This window comes from Dermacentor albipictus, chromosome 3, assembly GCF_038994185.2.
Source record: "Dermacentor albipictus isolate Rhodes 1998 colony chromosome 3, USDA_Dalb.pri_finalv2, whole genome shotgun sequence".
NCBI classification, from domain to species: domain Eukaryota; kingdom Metazoa; phylum Arthropoda; class Arachnida; order Ixodida; family Ixodidae; genus Dermacentor; species Dermacentor albipictus.
The window spans coordinates 19,426,911-19,446,767 of NC_091823.1; the positions used below are offsets into that span (position 1 = coordinate 19,426,911).

The 19,857-nt window shown below is 50.5% G+C and overlaps 2 protein-coding genes across 2 annotated transcripts in view; one reads left to right on the top strand and one right to left on the bottom strand.

Moving 5' to 3' along the window:
* LOC139057281 (alpha-1,3-mannosyl-glycoprotein 4-beta-N-acetylglucosaminyltransferase B-like) overlaps nt 1-19,857 on the bottom strand; it is a 151,890-nt gene that overhangs the window by 46,291 nt on the left and 85,742 nt on the right. The gene's annotated exons all lie outside the window — the stretch shown is intronic.
* LOC139057280 (uncharacterized) lies at nt 6,170-17,050 on the top strand. Its single transcript, XM_070535197.1, has 5 exons — nt 6,170-6,503; nt 12,452-12,890; nt 13,598-14,053; nt 14,407-14,483; nt 15,160-17,050. Exons 2-5 carry the CDS (start codon nt 12,477-12,479, stop codon nt 15,317-15,319), a joined length of 1,107 nt encoding a protein of 368 aa, XP_070391298.1. The 5' UTR covers nt 6,170-6,503; nt 12,452-12,476; the 3' UTR covers nt 15,320-17,050.

Sequence of the window (19,857 nt, forward strand, 5' to 3'; positions counted from 1 at the left end):
TAGAGTCCGTTCCAAGCAGATATGAGTTTCGAAGTCTAGTGTCATCCTTAGAACTCCTTACAAGTGGATATGAGTTTCCAAGTTACCAGCTACAATTCGTAACCTGCAGTGTGTGCCGTAAAGTAATTACTTAGGCCGACGGGAAAATTTTATTTTCTCATGCAAGAAATGTTCGCCTCAGAGTAACCTAGCTCAAGAAGTTGAATTGTGCTTTATGCCACGGGTGATTTTTGAAAAATTATGTTAATAAAACAAGAAAATAATAACAAGCCCTATATCTGCAAAGATCCAGCTAGCTATCCCAATTCCTTTTTCTATAGCAATCGTGTTAAAATCGCCGCAGCAAAACGACAACATTGAAAGCCAGCAACATTTACTTCCTTTAAAAACCTGAAACATATAAAACAGTGCGCATCTCCCGCTTTTCGTTCCATTCCCAGCCGCCGTTTAGGGCAGGTTACTTTCCGCGTCGTCGTTACGATGAGAACCATTAGGCTAAGGAAAGTAAGACTAGGCTAGCAGCATGTGGCTTTACGCTGGAATCGCTGACGACGCGTGTTCAGTGCAGCAGGTTCTCCCATCATTAGAGTATGTTAGAGCGAGACTGAACCGAAGTAGAACGCAGCGTCGAACGCATTCAACTCGGAGGGTTGAGTTAGGTGCAATAAGAGCCCGACGCTGACTCAATTTGCGCGCACGAATATGCACGTGTTTTCAGTGTGTCGATATCTAAAGCCCATCGCTGCCACCGTCGCCATACAGTACATCGGATCACTAGAAGGAGCGTACGCACGGCAGCGTAAGCTGTCACTGGCTTTAGCCAATCAGAAGCAGAATAGCAAAAGTAAGTCGTTCTAGAGATCGATTTATGCGCGCTGACAAGCCACGTACGACGGCTGGCGTTCGACACGGCTGTGAAAGCAGCATTTGATTATGAATCGTCGTCGCGAAAGCCATAGCTTTGAGTGCACTGCTCGACGCCACCGACAGCTTTCTGAACACTGCACGGTTCTAGGGAGACAAAGAGAGAGAGAGAGCATACGGACAGAGCGCGGTACAGCCGCGGGCTAAGTATAGCCGCGAAGTCGTTTGCCGCCTGAAGAAGCGATCAGCTCTCCGGGCGCTGTCGTCGATGCCGATTCCGCAGGGGGAGGACAGTGCAAAGGCGGGAGCCACGGCTAGGAGAAGACGAAGGTGAGAGGCACTGCACAGAGCTCGCGTTGTCGGGTCGGCGACGCCACGCGGCCTATTTTCGGGGAGCAGAGGCAGCATCGTCAAAAGAATGACCCAGCCAGCGGCTATAGCTCGAAGCACGCTGCACTGTATACGGCCGCAGGTTCAGAAGCGCAGGCTGTCGTGGTCACCTACGCGTAGGTTGCACAGTAGCGGGCCATTCGAGCGATTTCGCTTGCGCGAGCGAGAGACTGTTCGCGAGGGTCCGGGTGCGGACAGCGTGTAACATCCTGCCCGCGATGAAATGGTCTCGCGGCCATCATTAGCAGCCGCGCGGCGGTCGTCGTCGACAGGAATGCCCGGCGGAGTGATGCGAGCGTGTAGGCAGACGGGAAGAGAACCGGACTCGCTTTCTTTTGTCGGTGCAGTAAGCAAAAGGAAACGACTGCGTGCACACAGGTTCCGCAGGATGCATCCTATACCCGTGCACGCCCAACCGAGGAAATCAATGGAAACATAAGGAGAACGGCAATTTTCGTTGCGCGTACCTGTCAGTCTGACTTTCCGAACTGAATGACCACCGAATAGAAGACAACCAACTGGACTTTAGGACAGCATGAGACAGCAGGGCTAGCCATTATATGTCCATTTCGTGTATGAAGTCATTTTCGTCTCTGGTTAATTTACCTATCATGCATGTTTCTTTGTCTACTCACTGAAACTGTTTATTTGCAGCTTTTTTATTCTAAAGTCTAGCCAGGATGTGTTCCAGTAAATAAAGAAAACTCAATTGATTTATGGCTCCGCGCGTGCCTTGCGTCGCACCGATTCTCTGTCTTTTGGGATATGATAGACGGGAACGGGAGGCCAATGGATTAACTGCAGCCCGTACGGGACATTCGAAGAAGCTACAGATCACACAGATCGGATGACATCACGATTAATCTGAAGTTCTCGCGGCGATGCGCCGTCACGGGAAAAGGAAGTAAAAAACATACGGAACGCACTTCCGGTGCATGTGCGGCACGACGTCGACGCGTCCGCTGTACACGCCATGCGGACAGCCATGCTAATATGATGGCATTTACACACATTGGCTGCTGCGGCCGCATTTCGAAGGGGAAGGGGGGGGGGGGCGAAAAACGCTCGTGTATTTAGATTTAGGTGGACGTTAAAAAACGCAGGTGGATGAAATTGATCAATTAGGAGTCCCCTATTACGGCGTGCCTTATGGTCAGATCGTGGTTCTGGCACGTACAATTCTAGAACCTTTGTGTACAACACACGTAGGCCGGTATAACAGCACGGTCATCGTGCAACCTAAGCGGTCCCATCCACGCCGAGCGACGACACATCGAAAATAGAAGTTCCAGTTTCAGTGATATTGTGAACAAACATTACGAAGAACTCGGAAGTGCAATACTTTCGAGTTCTTCGTATGAGTACTTCCAAGTGAGTACTTCCAAAAGACGGCAAATAAGATTACCTTTGTTCTGTCCAGCTACGTGTCATTTGCATATTTTTAAACTCTATAGCTAAATTTAGCTGGGACACCCTGTATAGACGGCAGCGGCTGAACGCTGCCCTATCTCCCCTGCAGAGCCGACCGAGTGACGGTTTGCGCACTTGGCTGGGTCGTTTTTGCAGCCAGACGCACTGCGGGTCGCTCGCGTCCTAGGAGACCTTCTAAACCTCCGCCGGGTGCAGGTCGCACACGCACCGTCGATACCGTGACAGTGTGTATACGGTGGAGACGACGGCGAAGACGCGCCTCGAGTGTCGTGTCCGCATACGAGCGCAGGCCTGTATAAAGAGAAATGACCCTTTATAACGAAGTACTGAATATGTCCCTGTCGAATTTATGTATTTCATACGTATCGTGAACGCCTCTACAACGAATTAAGGCCGCTTCAACGGATTCGCCTGTACCACGAAGGAATTTAGGCATCCCCTGAAGGCTAATTTGTTGCTTTATATACAACGAGCTGCACCTATAGCGGTGCCGCCACTGCCTTCCACAGGCGTAACAGCGAGGGTGCACTCTGTGCTAGCGCTAACGGCAGCGCTAGCGGCAGCGCTAGCGACGCACCTCACGACTGCGTCGATATTAGTAGTCCATGCTGCACTGCTCCGGAAATCGCTCAATTTGTATGCGTGCATGCTTGTTGTAACGCATTAACGGGTAGGACACTTGCCGAATACGTCGTCGTTGATGGCGACGTTATGATGTAATCGTAACTGACGGCCGATGACGTCTTCAAATACATCCAAGGCACAAATGACGCGATTGTCAACGAAAGCAAGCGTGATGAAGATCCCGTAAATGAATGAATAATGTTTGACGGCAAGGGAGGCGACAGCGGCAGCTCTACTTTGCGTAGCTCCAGCGTTTCGCCGCGGAGCATGCTGCGAACATCGGTGCAATATATAAGGTTGGCAGCACTCGCAAGTTCTGTGGAAAAAAAAAAGCTAATTATTGCACTTAGTATCTCTTGAATTCAATGTAAAACTAAGGTTTTCTTTTACTGAACGCGCTTAGTCCGCTCCAATGTGAGCGGCACGGTGCGCGACCTTTACAACGAAGTAGCCTGTATAATGAAGGATTTTGGAAGTCCCGAGCACTTCGTTATAAAGGCGTTGGACTGTATTTGCTATCACAATGAAAGGTCGAAATACGGATCGAATACAGGAGCCGTTCTTCCGCATGTGTTGTATGCTCGCGCATGTCGCTATGCTTTCACTGGCAGCTTACTGAAACGTACAAGGTTCTAGTTTATCCCAAGAAACTCCGTGCAAGATGTCAAAACCCTGTAGCAAATGGTGATGCCGAATAAAATGCCATGTGCATCGGTTGTCACGAGTCTAAGCAGCCGGACACTGCGGACACATAATCGACCAGCGATTTCCTACGCACAACGAACGTTTCGCGCAGCCCCACTTCTGTGTTTAACAGCAATCTACCATGTATAGGGTCACCATTTGGAAATGCTGATGCAGCGAGTTGTATATACGCACAAATTTACACAGCTTTCCAAACAATTAAACAGTTACTGTGTATTCGCAGGACGCTAACTAGAAATACATAACGACGGCCAATGCTCCGCAAGGGGCACAAAAGGAAAATAAATGATGACGAAAATTATGTTTACAACAATGAAGATGAAGCGCAAGGGAGGGAGGAGGGTGGAGAGAAGAAACTGCAACTACAAAAACCACGTCGCGAGTTTCCACACTGCCGAAATTCTAGTATCATTTATTCTTTTGCAGTTCATAATAACAGAACATTATTCTTGCGCACAGTGAATTAAAGTGATGATCTACAAGTAGGTGAACCGAGATGACTTTCAGTTACCAAAACGACAACGCCTAGTGCTTCCCTATGTTTCACACTATTATGTGCACAATATAGTGCTGTTATGTATGATGACAATAAAAAAGAAATCACTATATACAGGCACCGTGAAGAAGGAGCCAGATGCCTTCAGTGACGTTTTCCGCCGGCAGGAAATTACCGCACCCAGCCGGCCTAGATGGCGCGGCACAAACGACGGGTTTCTTCATCTTCTGTTCAATCGCTGCCTCTCGTAGAAGTTGACGGCGTCGCGTTTGAAAGGCTTCAGTCACCAGGAAACCAACGTGACCGAGAAAAGACAAAACACGCTTACGGCACGGCTCCTAACAGCTCTAGTTCAGGCCAATGGATTTTTTATTCTCCTTCTACCATTTCACTTGCACGAAGCGCTGTTACTGAAATTGTTTCTTTTTTTACCTTTTTTTCCCCTTGTCGCCATATATAATGTAGAGCCAACAGCAACGGAATGACGGTTTGTGACTGTCCTAGACGTGACTTACAGTTAGGCTGATAAATGATCTACGGAGGACAGAAAGAGAGGCCTGCACAATGTAGCTTTAAGCTTTCCTAGAGCCTTGGGCACGAGAAGTCAAGCGACAGAACAGACAAAAAGGATCGCCGTGCACTGCACTAGGTACTGGTAAATGGCCAGCCATTACAGGCGCGACAATGCTCCATCACAGCGGGATCGATGCCTTCCGCCGGGGATATCTCGCGAGGCAAAGCGAAACGCGGCGGATTAACGCTGCGTGCATCGCGAGGGGAATCGGAGAGACAAAAGCCGGCGCGACGCCGGGGTCTGCCGAGGCCTTTCCACCACGCCAGTACGATACACACACGGGCCGACAGCAGAATTTAATTTCGCGAAAGCCGGCCAGGAGGAGAGAAGGGGGGCCGGCCGGGCGCCCAGCACGGATAACTTTAGCTCGGCGCTGACCTCGCCCGCTTCCCCGCATAGAAGCGCACGGCGAACACCGAGAGAGGCTCAATTTTAGGGCCGTGTCAGTTATGCAAAGTTGGCTCCCAGAACGGGCACTGTTTTTTTTTTCCTTCTCCCTCTTGAAAGCAGCATCGCAGAGACTGGGCGTCCTAGCTCTCCTCCCACCGAAAAGAGCACTAACAGCTCCCGGGACAACGCTGCTGTACAACCAACTGTCATGACAAGTGGGGGGTTGGGATCTGGAAAGACGGGCATGGGAGGAATGGCTCGTCCGACCTGTTCGTCTCTCAATGCGCCACGCAGGCAGATGCGGATGGCGGAGAGAGGATGAGAGCGCCAGGGGTGCAATTTGGCCCGCGTCTCCTCCACCCGTTCCCTCCCCTCCTGGTCTGGCGCCCCGGGCCGCAGCCCACAAAGGGGGTCTGCCGTTTACCAATAAGGCAAGTTTATTGCCACATCGATCGCGAGCCGCGCGCTCGCCCGCAGTCCGGCTGTAAAAATATTTTCCCCGTGTGTTGCGATAGGCAGTGGTGGAGTGAGGGGGACAGCCGTCGCCCGCTACGCTCGCTCGCTCGCAAGGCGGCACGGGGGCTGCGAGGAGGAGGAGGGGGTCCGGCGCCACTTTTTTATGCGCGCCGCGCTCTTGTTTTCTTTTGCCCTCTCCCGTATGCGAGCCGCTCTCTCCCAAAAAGAATGGGCGAGTTAGAGAGGGAGGGAGGCCAGCCCAGTCAGGTGACCCCGATCGAGCGCTCCGGTTGGAGGAACGCCGCGCCTAACACACTTTTTTTCCGTCGGCTAAAAATTTCTCGGGGAAGGAAGGCTCGCAGACGAGACGCCGGCACTCCCGCGGGCCGGGCTAGGAAAACATTTTTCCGTGCCGTCGCCGCCGCCATCTTGGAGCGGCGCCCGTTGGCGAGGTCGTCGTCGCCGACGCTGCATCTGCTGCTGCTGCGGTGCACGACGCGGGAGCTTTGTTTTAGGACGACGGCGACGCCGGGCCGCTCCAGCACGCGCCTGCTGACCCGCGGGGAGAAAAACGTGAGTGCTCTTGCCACGCGAGGCGTCAGCTGCCGGGCGCCGCAAGCGACCCTGGTTGTCTGTATGTGCGTGCGTCCACTCGCCCCCTCCTACCCTCGTACACGCAGAGTCTCCGCTTCCCGGAAGTGACGTCACGCTCCCGTGCAAGCGCATCGGTAGCAGCTCGACGTCTCGGCCGGCGTCTTGCGATGTCGCCGGTGTGTTGTTTTTCTTGTTCCCTCGGCAACGCCGGCCCAGAGGCCCGTGTCCAGAGGCCGTCGCTAAAGTCGCCACTCGGACCGCTGCCTCTGTTCAACCTTGAACCGACAGCCGCATCATACGGACCCAGCATATTCGATTAGGAGCGGGGTTTACAGGACATGCATGCTTAGATCCCTCTTGCGATCTCGAAGACTGACGTTTTGTGCGCCAGTCGTCATTCGTGCACGAGTCATCTCGGGTCGTGTTCTCGATCACTTTCGGGGATTTCACTTCCAGTTCGCGTCGACTGGATAGCCCAGCGGATAAGATGCCCGTGGTTAGGCGTGGTCACGCCAAAGGCGAACATATATGCACTCGAAAGCTATCGATAAATATACGGCCCTCGTTTAACCACGAATATTCCGCTTTCAAGGCGCATATATGGCACCTTCGGATGCGACGTGCAATGTTTTCGGCCACTTCATAAAGAAGAGCCCAGATCATTCGGGTTCCATTCCTGAAACAACTGCTTCACAAAGGCACGCACATGACGCTCTCCGTTGAAGCGTGCCGGCATAGCTTCGTGACTACGTATCGCCAAAGTTTGTGAGCCTTTGTGGTTCGCGGAAACCCTATATCAACGAGCTCACTCAACCCTTTCGTTTCATGCAACTCGCTCACGCGTGTCATTGCAGTGAAGCCACTACTTCTCGCTCAAGACGTGCTTAGGCCGATGCAAGAATTTGTTCTTTTTCTCTTTTTTTTTGGGGGGGGGGACCTGTAGTGCACGGCGCAACGGCACGGAGAAAGCTAAATTCATTATTGTTTCCATTACATGACATCTTTCCAACGCCGCCTCAGCTGAAGACTATAGGAAAACGCAAGTTAAACTGAGTTCAGGAGATCACCAAACTAATCGGAGAAAAGGAGTGAATTATGAATTAATAAAACAAACAATGCAACCTGAGTGCGAAACTGTGCAAGTGCTAAAAGCATATGGCGCATAGGTCTGCGCCTTCACTCGTTTCAATGACAGTGTGAGCCATTTAAGAAGTGTGCATTTTCGAATTTCCTGGAAACATGCAGCCTTGCTTAAAGAAACGGTGGCATCCGTATTGGTCGTTTTTTGTTTGGCCCGAAGGCAGCAGTAATTAAACGAAGTAATTTACGGCACAAATTTGCAATAACATACGGCGCGCTTAAATGTGAAAATGCGCACCATTAAAAAACGTCACCGTATACCACTGTAGCGAGGAAATAGCCAACGAAACAGGTACAGTTGAGGGCTTTGCAGTTTGCTTATTGCTGCAGAAAGGGCACCACCTTCCGCGAAGCTGGGACTCATTTCCAGAAACATTAAACGAAATCGACCGAAGTGCACTGCCGTTCCCCAGTTAGACTGGCACGCAATTCTTGTGTAATGTTTTGAGGGGCGGGGGTCGGAGAGGAAAGAACGAACGCCTTCGCTTCTCGATACGCACGTGAGCAGAAACTCATGCACGAGGAGAAAGCCGAACTTGTTTACCGGTGAATCACGGCTAGCGTGACGCGATAAATGTCGTAAGCAAGGCGTGACGTGGAAATGGAAAGAAGTGCGCAGCTTAAAATTTTACGTCACACATGCGCCAAATGCGTGGAGGGTTCCGCTAGGACGCCAAGTCGATGTGGTCTCGCCGTGCCTCTGTTTACGATTTGAAAGTCATGCCTGTCCCCCGGTCGTTTCGCTGCAGAATACTTCGGACGGAGCTGCGTATGACAGTGCTGGTTGTGACCATCGTATTCAGACGCGTAAAGCTGTGGATACGGACTTCTTGCTGCATTGTCTCATGTTCTAGCTATAAAGATTTTTTTTTTTTCAGCGAGACGCAACCCTTACGAAAAATTTTATAGAAAATCTATAGACAGTCTATAGACGCCCATAGACTTTCTATAAACATTTTCGTAAGGGAAATTTCCTCGTTCTCCACTTTCTCCCGTCAGTAAGTGCTCTAGCACATTCTGTTTGAACAGTGCGTCACAACACGTAGCCACAAGCGCTGCTACTCGCGTCGCCGTCCTGGTGTCGGTAAAACAGTAACGCTGACACGTTCAGACTAGTTTTCTGTTGCGCTGTATACAGCCGAAGCGACGCAGGTCAGACAAACTAATTATTCAGGTAACCTGCAGCGCCTTGGGCGCAAAAAGAAGCGAAAAGGCTATGATGCCACGTTAAGCAACATGACTTGCGGCGACGCGACTTATTCCGCAAACGAATAAAAAAATATATATATAAAAGAACGCTTCAGGCCTTTGGGGTTTAAGGTCATCATCCTCGGGTCGTATTTTTCAACGGTCCACTTCATTTCCCATTATTTTGTTGTCATCTGTAGCGGAGAAACGCAAATAAAGTAGATCATTACAAAACGCGCAACGCCTGGCGCGCTACCGTCTCCGATTCGCCCGTTCTCCTCCGTCGACGCACGCTCGTGACGTGATGTCGCAGCCAATGGGAATTTAGGACGCTCTTTCGCTGATACAGACGCCGCCGGCTTTGTCGCTCAATGGGCCATTCGATGATTTCGCATCAATGCCGCAAAGCCCCTTCAGCATTCGTCCATTTTCTTTGTTCCATAACCTTCCTATGCGCGAATTAAGTCACAGGGCGAAAATCGCGAAGCTTTTCGGTCCGTATACAAACTACTTTGTGCTTTCGCCAGCGCTTTCTCGGACCAGAAGACGGTGGCCAACAGCCACGGCCGCTATATCACACAATAAGCAGGGATGCTCAAGTCCCTCGTGTACGGGTAACGTGCACTCGGCCGAAATATGCGCCGGTTGGCGCTGCTTGTGGTTAACCTCCGCCGAAGCTGCCCACTCATGTGCGGCGACGCATGGAAGGAACTCGGTGCTGGCGTGTACATAAAAAGAAATAATAAACAAAAAGCGAGCCGACGGTCTCCGATCTGCAGTGATCAAAGTACCGCAGCTGGTTCACTCAATGTAGATTATAAATAAGTCACTGCTTCATTATTTCCTCCCTTCGTCCCGCATTCGACGCTTCTATCGCTGCCTTTTCCGCACTTTTTTTTCTTCTCTCTCTCGTTCGAGTCGCTCAAAGTTCGCACTCTCGAAACGTCGAATGAAACAGAACAAAGCGGCTTCAGAACAGGCCTCGCGGAGAGACATAAAAAATAATAAAGTCTCGGCAGTAGGAAAAAGCGAAACCTGTCTTCGCGGGAGAGTGAACACAAGAGGAAGAAAAAGAAGAGGCGGGTAGGGGAGTTCGTTGCCTTGGGGGCCCCAAGCAAAAGCCTGTTTCGCGATGAGGTGTGTGTCTGTGTGTGTGTGTACGGTAGACAGATAATAGACGGGCCGTACCGACACTTTTCGTGGTTTCTTTTCTTTCTTAGCGGGACAGAAGAGAAGGAATCGAGATTGGCATCACCTTCGCGCGTACGATATGAACAGGGGACGCCTTTGTGCGCGAGGACTGTAATGAGTCGCCGCGCCTTTGCTTTCCAGGCCGCTCCCCGACTTGGTAAACTTGTCTGGAGAGAAAAAGAACCCTTTCTCTTCGAAAAAAATATATATGTGCAACAGTGGTTTCAGAAATGATATGCGTCCATTGAGCACTTGAGGTGCATGATGAAGGGGCCAGCGGTGTATTTGGCGGAAGGGAGAAAAAAAAACAGAAACTTGACGGAAATGTGCGAGGCCGTGGAGCGTTCGTGTCGGGTGTTCAACGTGACTTGCTGGGCGCGGGCAACCGCCGATATACCGAGATTCGATAGGTGCGGTAGCTCCCTCGAGTGACGCGGCTAGATATTACGTGCGTGCCGCACTGTCGGCTGAATACCGCCAAGTATCAAATGCCCTTTTCCAGAAAAAAAGGTCATTTCATTTTCCTTTGCTAACGCGATAGCGCTAAGGGGTCCGTGTCGCGGAAAATCTCGTGTCGGCGTCGGCGGAGTTGTCCGTGAGCGAAAATGTTCGCATATATTTAGGTATATGCATATGCCATCCTTGTTATATGGCATGCGGTATACATATGCGGGTTATAGTGCCACACCATTCTAAAACTGAAGTTGCTAATACCTTGTCTTACATTCTCGATAAAGTTACTCCACGGAATTTTGAGAATGACAGCGTGCAAACAAATGTCATGAAACAAAAGACCGATAGCGCATGTCTTCTATGTTAAATCCTCTCAGACTTCAATATTGAAAATACGAAACAATAACAGAAACCTGAAAATGATGTAACTTTTCCGGCGCGCCTGTGCACAAGCTCCGGGATCGGCCCACGCAAGAGGCAGCGTTTCTACCAGAAAGCTCGCCGTCATGTATAGCCTTTGCCGTCAGAGTTTCCCGGTAAACATTACGTTACATAGGCTGTAGGTGCCGCCGTGAAACGTGAGAAGCAGTGATCTTTGAATGCTATCGCGTTCCACTCTTAAAGGCGCAGCTTAAGCGTCCTCCAAGCTTTTTCTTCCCTCTTTTTTTTTGTTCCCTCGGACATGGTTCGCGCGCTGCCCTTATCGGCAGCTAGCCGCGCCGGGCGATGAGAATGCAAAATGAAATGGGACATTACGAAATACCGGCCTTGGTATTGTTTTAAATCTGGGTGCCTAAACTTGCAGATTGCCGATGTGCTAGTAGCAATATGCGTTACGTAAGCAGATTATGGTTTCAAACAGTTGTGCGCGCGCGCTGCAGTTCATTCGTGTCGCGACAGTGCAATCAGAGCAAAGTGCAGCAATAGAAATGTGCAGTATATGATGTAGCTTATCTTGTGAAATGTATGAATGAGCCCGGCAGCGTCAGTCTACGACGAATGGTTTGGGTCCGATAAGAGTCGATGAAACGGCGTGGCGTGAGTCGCAAAGCTGGCAAAGGAACTCGCTGCTTTGAGGCTGCTCACGAAGGGAAGCACGTGTGAGCACTGCTCGGCTCACAGCGGAACGATAGTAATGGTGAATGAAATACTGAAACGATGCGCGGAAGTAGTAGAAAATAAAGGCAAAGAACCTCTCTCGTGCCCACGTGGATTGATTGTCAGTAGCTGCGTCAGACAAAAAGCAGTTACAACGATAATATCCAGCGGACAGGGTTTTTACCTTCTGCTCTGGAACATGTATTTCCTGTCGAGCCATTGTGATCAGCCCGACCTAAGCAAATTTGTCTCCAGGTTCGGACAGTCCAGTCCCGGACAAAGTCCTTCCATGCAATAAAATGAATACTGATATGGTCGGATCAGGCGTGAGCATACCTGTAACACAGTTATGGGCCAACAGATTTCGCCCGATTTGCCAGCATCCTCCGCCGCGCAGTCTGGCTCCATATTAACTCCATTAATAACACACCGACTAAAGTAAATCACTCGGCTATCCCAGTTGTTCTCACTGCCCAGATAACACCAGCTTCACTTGTACGTCCCGGCTCTGCCCACACGCGCAAGCCTTACCACAATGCCTCTGAATGCTACACACGATCATCAATCCCCAATCCTTTCAGAACTGGCTCACTCTGCCATACGAGCCACCAGAATTAAGGGCTCATATAGGCCTACGTGCGGCATGTCCAACAAGTGCCAGCTAAGCTGTGTTAGGCAGGGCGACTGCCGCTCCCGTGCTATGGACTGTGTCGAATATTCTTTTTCTCGGTATAGCGCGCTTTTACTCTGATCTCAGAATCGCGCTCCGTTTACTAGTGGTGCGTACGATATACCCTGTGCCCTGCAGCTGAATATTTCCGCTCCCTTCCAACAGTGCTCGCCATGTCATGGTGCAGGTCCAGGACTAAGCGAATCGAGAGGATGGCCGAGCACTGTGCCAACAACGACCCAATGTCCGGCGGGGTCGGTGTTGCGGCGGGAGACAGCCCCGGCCTGTGCGTGAGCCAGAAGATCCACTGGCCGCACAACGTCACCTGCTACCTGGTCAAGTTCTACCGGCAGACGCCCTGTCTGTGGGACCACTCGCACCGCGACTACAGCGACAAGGCGGCCAAGGAGCGCGCCCTGCAGCAGTTCTCCAATGAGACCGGCTACCCCGTCGAGGCCGTGCGCAAGAAGCTCATCAACCTGCGCAACCAGTTCACCAACGAGTGGCAGAAGATGGACCGCAGCAGCAACTCGGCCAAGCCGTACCGAACCAAGTGGGCCTTCTACAAGTCCCTCACTTTCCTCAAGGATGTCGTACTGCCACGAAAGCCCAGGAACGCCTTGCATGTGAGTAGAGCAGAGACTCGCCTCAGCGGGAACTGATCGGCACTTCCCGCATCGTGTAGGCACCATTTGAATTTCAGTTATTTCTTTCCTTCGTTCGTGAAATATGTTTCGCCTCGAACGGCGCATTCCTTTGCAATACAGTAAGCAAATTTTCCGGAAATAGGGTCGCTGTTCCAATACGGGTGAAAATTAAATAGCATTTTATCATAATGGAAAGTTTGCCAATATTTACCCATGTGGTGAAGCTCACTGCTTCGTTGTTTACCACGCGTTATTTACCTGCCTTGCATGCACTCGGTTTTCTCGCAGGCGTACGCCTCCGAATACTCCTATACCGTTGTCTCCTAATGCGCTAGCGGTCGTATAGTATTGCGCCGACGCAGCTACAGTTATACAGGGCTCTTGCTTTCATGTTAGCCACAAACTACCAGCGACAGATTGTTGTGAAATGTGGACGACGCCCCCAAAACACACGGACACCATTCGTGTTGCCTTCCCACGCGCAACAGAGAGGGTGAGTTTGCGAGCACCGATGAGCGAGGTACACGCAGGCAACATCGTCCAAGCAGTTTTAGGTGAATGTGTGTCGACGCGACGCGTATTATTAGTATGGCAGTGATCGGCCTAAGCGCATCTCGATTGCAGTAACGGGCGCTACAGCCACCAACTACTACTGAAAAACTTTCGTCGTGCTCTTTTACTCGCAGCACGAGGGCGTACACATGAGGATGCCTCCGATGGGCGTCCAGGGTTTCGACTCCCGCTCGATGGACATGAGCCCGAGCTTTGGTTTTGCCAGGGAGCGGCGGCTCCAAGATGTCCCGCAGTTCCATCACGACGGCCTGCGACTCGAGAATTCTGCGCAGAACCATCAGAACCACAGGGTATCGCACAACAACGAAGACTCCTCGCACCTCGACGGGGCCTCCGGCGGGCCCGCGCTGCTGGACGGCGTAGGGTCGCAGCACCAGGACGGCCACCGAGACGGCTCTTCGCATCAGACGCCGCCGCAGCACCAGCCGCCTCAGGACCAGGACGTGACCGTGATCGGGGCGGGCGCCGACGCGGACGACCTGGAGCTGTCGCAGTCCAGCAACTCGTTGGTGCTCTCGCCCGAGGTGACGCTCGAGGAGCCGTCGTCCAGCGAGAGGAGGATCCTCCCGGTGAGCAGCGCGCAAGATGGCATACAGAGCTCACGCTCTTGTCAAATACGTGATGTGCGTCACGAGATATGTTTTTGGTCAGCGAAACAAAATTCCAACGGCGCATTCAGGCTTCCAACGGCGCATTTATGCTTAGAGGAGCAGCTTAAATTTTTCTGCACTGTGTGCGACACAGTAAGACAAAGGAGGAACGAAACCGTGCAACGAGATAACACTTGTTTCGTTTGCTTGTTCTTGCGTGTCTTCACTGTGTATACACATGCATGCCATATGCGCGAATAACACCGAGTAATAGGACTGCGAGAACAACCGCATTCGCAGCATTGTTTGAATCGGCCCTAACTACTTTTCAGGCGGAAGATGACGGGTTCCACCAAGATATACGACCAACGTACACATTTCCAGGGGAGCGTTACGGCGACATCCAGAGGTACGGAAGTACAGAGAATGGTGTGCATGATCGTGCTATAAGATGTTCTAGATTCGGTCTTGGAAAAAAGACCGATTGGAGGCCGCGGCATCGAAGACGGTTCACGGCTGCTCGCGACGAAATCATAAACGTAAAATTACCTGCACACAAGCGATACGCGGTCTCTAAATAATGCCACAGATGATCTCTTGCGGTCTACTTCGGAGTCCCGGGCTATAAGAACAGTCGCAGTCCACAATCTATTAGGTGATTTACTTCGCCTTGAACCGAATGCCGGCTACAGCGACAAATCCCCGTCTTCGAACTTAAACAGCAAAACTAATCGTTTATTCCGTCATGACAGCCTTGTATGGAACGGTCGAACGCCCATTTAATTCGCGAATCGGGAATCGTGGAGTGCCATTTAATTCGCGAACCGGGAATCGTGCAGCAGTCAGGAGGACACACAACTTCTCTGAAGGCACTCTCGATCACGGTGGTTCGTGCCGCTGCAGAATTGGCGGTATCACCAAGACTTGGCGCGGCGCTGGCAAACGAACGTATAGTTGTCACTCTGCCCGCTCATTCGTGAGCCAGAGTACCGCGTGAGCCCGACATTTAAAGGAATGCCGCGTGAAGCGTTGATCAATTCACTAGCGCCCGGTGTGTATACAACGCGCACGTTTATCTGGCACAGGGGCGACCACGTGGACGCATTCACGTGCTACATCGGCACCGAGCTGCGACGCATTCCGGACGAGGAGACTGTGGGCCAGCTGAAGCTGCAGATCCTCAAGCTCATCTTCGACGCCCAGGCGACCACCGTCGCCTATGGCAACGCGCACCCACAGCAGTGATGGCGTGCGCTCGCGTCAACGATGAAACACTGCCAACGACAGCAGAATACGCGTGTAGTACAGTGCGGTCCAGTGTCGCAGGGAACGCCTTAGTAACATGCAGCATCGGGTAAGGCCCGCAACCGCACCCAAGGCTTGAGTATCCAGTCGAGTGTATCCGGACTTGAGTATACGTCCTTCGGATTTCCGACGCTAAAAAACGAAGGATGAAATCCGGCCCTTCGTTGTGAAATTAGGTGTTCCATGTCACACTGGGCAGGACCGTATATATACAATGTTCTGCCGTTTTATGCATACCTAGTGATAGAAGGGAACAAGACTATAGTGATTGATGAAAAAGACCTAACCGCCTTCCGCGAGCTTCCGCGTCTCGTAAGAACTCTGCCCGGTGGCGGCGTGAAGTTCATTATGCGATATTTGTCAGCAGTTAGTTCGCGCTCGCAAACGTTTACCCGATGATACCGCTGCGAAAACCGACCTACTTATAGTGCGCAGTGCAGGCACGGGCTTCTCTAACGCGATGACAAGAAGCAACGATCTCTACGAGAGCTTTCTTTTACAAGTGCGCACGTGCGGAGAGCATGCAACCTTGTTGGCACGATATACTATAAACGGTGCCGCGCGCCGACGCTGCGCGCTTTTGGCGCTCACGTCTTGTTAGGCACCCATCTCCTTTCAAGTACGATAGTATCTACAGACTCATTACAAAATAGCATCAAAGTAGTCGCTTTCCGTTCAACGAAAAACGCAGTTTGGCACTTACGTTCGCGTTGCGGTCGTGTCACTGCATCTATGCACAAGCGAGGTAATCACACGAAGGTAGGATGCTGCGTCATTGCTGACTTCAATTTTATATTAATTGTTAGCTTTTGGACACGTGCTTTGCCAGGCTTTGAGCCCAAACGAAAGCTCGGAATGACAACAGTAGTGGACATACGCACGTGCTATATTTATTTTTATGTATAGCCTTAAAATAATGGCGTAGCGGCGGCTGGGTTTAGTTTAGTCGGACCAGGTTCAAGGTTTATACACTGGATGGCTTGCACAAAGTTCTGTAAAGCGCCTGATGTACTACGTTCGAGTTTGCGGAGAGAGACGAACGAACCGCTACGACACCGTAAGCCGCAGCAGCCTTGACTTCACTGTGAAAGTACGCAAAAAGAAAAAAAAAATGTGCGTAAAACAAACACCTGTGTTCACTTTAAACTTCACGCAGCGCATCTGGAAACCACAAAGTCTACAGATACTGGTTAGCTAGTTAATCATACATAACCTATTGAAAGCAGCGCACTTGCTATTTAGAAAAGCAGCACCTTTAAAGCCTGTACTGATATAACGTGAGAGAGCTACCGGCGTACTGCCGATAATTCTTGTGCAATTTCTGTGTGTACGCCCCAGTCTTTGGGGGTGTGAGGGGTCACGTAGAGGGTATATATATATATATATATGTATATACACGCGCTATGTGCATGCAAGGTCACAAGATGAACGCCACCATATATTTCCGTGCATTACTGTCGAATCGCTCGCGACGAGGCACGTAAGCGAGCAGCCAAACGAAGACGGCTCTTCCGGCCCCCACGCTTCAACGAATGTATGCGTGAATGTGCGCGTGTGTGTGCGTGCCTGTAAGCGTCAGTTTCCGCAAAAGACGTGAAAAATGATGTTTTATGAATAAACGTGCGCACGGATGTGATGAAATTCCTTCCCTGATCCTGCCGTGCAGGTTTTCATATTTTTTTTTTCTTCTTTTCTTGGTTTAACGCTTTCCGCTGGTCTGCGCTGCGTTAACCGCGGCGCATTGACCGTGCTGTCGCGCATTAATTTCGAGCGCCGCGGCGTCTGCGACGTTTCCTACAAAATTTACTGCAGGAAACTGTGGCGCTGAAAATCGTTCAGCAACCGTGAGAATGATGCGTAGTACGCGGATTTGTCTCGCATTCGGGCTTGCGGCTTCGGATGTTTTCGTGGCGTTATTCACTGCGCTTCATCTTACTAAACTTCAAAGCAATCGTACAACGCAATATGTCTCTGCGCGCACGCTTGATCATTGCTAATTGTTCCATAACGCAATATTTTGTTTAAAATGATCGATCTGCAACATAGCAAAGCGGTTTGAAGCCGGAAAGACAACGTTTAGGCGAATACATGTACGTAACCATTATTTCAATGCTAGCTGAGCCACCATACTTGTAGCTTTGGATGCACGTACCAAGGTCTACGAATATTACGCCGTATGCCTACACCGTGGCATGTACTAAGGCCTAAATTCCCTTCGGGAACTTTTTTTACAGAAAACTATACCTACGGCTGCCGGCGTGCTAGCCTTAAAATGCAGTTGGTGAAATGGGTGTAAAATTATTGTGAATGCTAGGAGTGTGCTTCTTGAGAGACGCCCGCGTTGACTGCAGCAAGGCAAGTGGCTATCACTTTAACACAGACGAAACGGTAAATCGTGCAACACTGCTACAAATCGCGGTCACTTCTGTTATCCCAGCGGATCATCAGTGTTTATCATAGATATTATCTCGCGTACATTATCATAGCTTTGAGGCCTATGGCACCGAACGGATGCAAAAATACTGAAGCTGATAGAGATCGCGTAATAACGGTTGCAAGTCCGATAGCATCTGTCAGCTTCGAGTCCACTGTTTTTCGCACTGACTTTTTCCAGAGGGGAAGCAACAAGCACATTGACTCAGGGGGCAAGGCCGACGTTGAGAAGAACCAAGGAAAATAAAGAAGTTAACTTAAAGCATTTAGGGACAAAAATCTAAAGAAGAGCGCAACGCCTTTGAGGCGCTGCTATGAGATAAATAACCCCTGTGCGCTGGTTATCCGCTGGCGGCAACATTTTCATAGTGACCAAAGTTGAGAGTGGAGTTAGTTAGAGCTGCACTAGAAAAGCGCAACACAACAGACACTGACAAAGGAGGATGGAAACACACAGCGCTCCGAGTGTGCATTCCAGTTTGTTCGTGTCTGTTGCACTGGGAAACTTTTGAATGTTAATATTCCTAGGTTATATTTTTTCCAGGAAGAGTCGAAATACTTCTGGTGAAGCAGAACGATGAAATGTGTTGCCACCGTCACCGCTGTCACCGAATATATGCACATTACAGTAACGCATTACCGCCATACCTCGCCGAGTCCCAACTATTAAACCTCTTGATAAAAAAAAAAAAAAGATTAGGCCAACTCTCAATCGGTTGACACGAATCGGTGGATCCCACACAATATGCCCCTCATACGTACTGTCCCTACTGTGGAGCAAAGCCCACAGTATATCATTGCACCTGGGAGCGCCCACACCCTCCGGGTTACTGCCCCATCCTTCGCCTTCCTGAGAGACTGCGCTGACCAGCTTAGACCCGCAAGAGCAGCGACGGCTGATTCGGCGGGCACGCGGAGGGCGCGAGCCAATGGGGCTCTGAACTAAGGGATCCACCCTACGAGGAAGTTTCCCCACCTCATAAGACATAAGTGTTTCTCTCTCTCTCTCTCTCTCTTATATGCAGATGCTTGTGTTAATGCCATGTTGACGTTATGTAATGCTAAATTAATTTAAATAATGTGTCACGTTATGAAGATACCAAGCTTACTCTACGTAGCGAGAAGGAAACTAGATTATATGAAGAAATTGCAGAGCGGTCGGCCTGACGACTCTCTAGCATATACTGCTAGCGCGGAGATAAAGGGAAAGGGGGAGGAAGAGGGTTGTGAAAATGACGGCGTGAACAAAGGGCTTAAAAAGTTCGTACGTTGCTTGCATTCCTTTGAGAGGTACATCGGCAGACTACTACATTATGTAGACGCTACGTTGACGCTCGAAAACCCTTTGCAAAGACAGGGTCAATTGCACCTTCCATACGAGACCTTTGGTAAATGTCCTTTAGTGTCGCGCTGAACCATACTAACTACATTTGTGAAGAATAAATTAGTGCCGCTACGCGGGTGCTTCCTCTCCAAACTCCCTCCGCTAACGTCACAGCTGTACGCGCTACACCTCTCTGCGACCCAACAACCACGTTTACTTTTCAAGCAACAGACGCCTAACTCGGAGGAAGAGGCAGAAGAAGCTAGGTTAGCATACCGCATATAGCTGAGCCATGGCAGTGCGATGGCATTATTCAGGATCGGCCCACTCACGCCTTCGACTGCTCTGCCTCAAGCATCGAGCCGCGTTACAAACCACATTAAAAACCTTATGAAGGTTTATAACCCATCATATCCGATGCTGACTTTTGACATCATCGGCCCACCGAGTCCCTACCTATGATCACACTGTATCCGGCATCGGCCCAGATTGCTCGGGAAGAGACGGACGCCATACCCGAGCTACAGTGGACCGCGGGACAGTGCTGCACTTAAATGAACACTGAAGTAAAGTATTAAGTCTAGCTAAATTTAAAGATTAGGCTTCTGCAATAACGAACTCGTCATTTGTAGCGACGAGCTTTTGTAGAAAATCGGAGTGGCGCCACCTATATTCTGTACTATATGGTACCTCGTGTGAAGGCGGCATGCACTGGCCACGG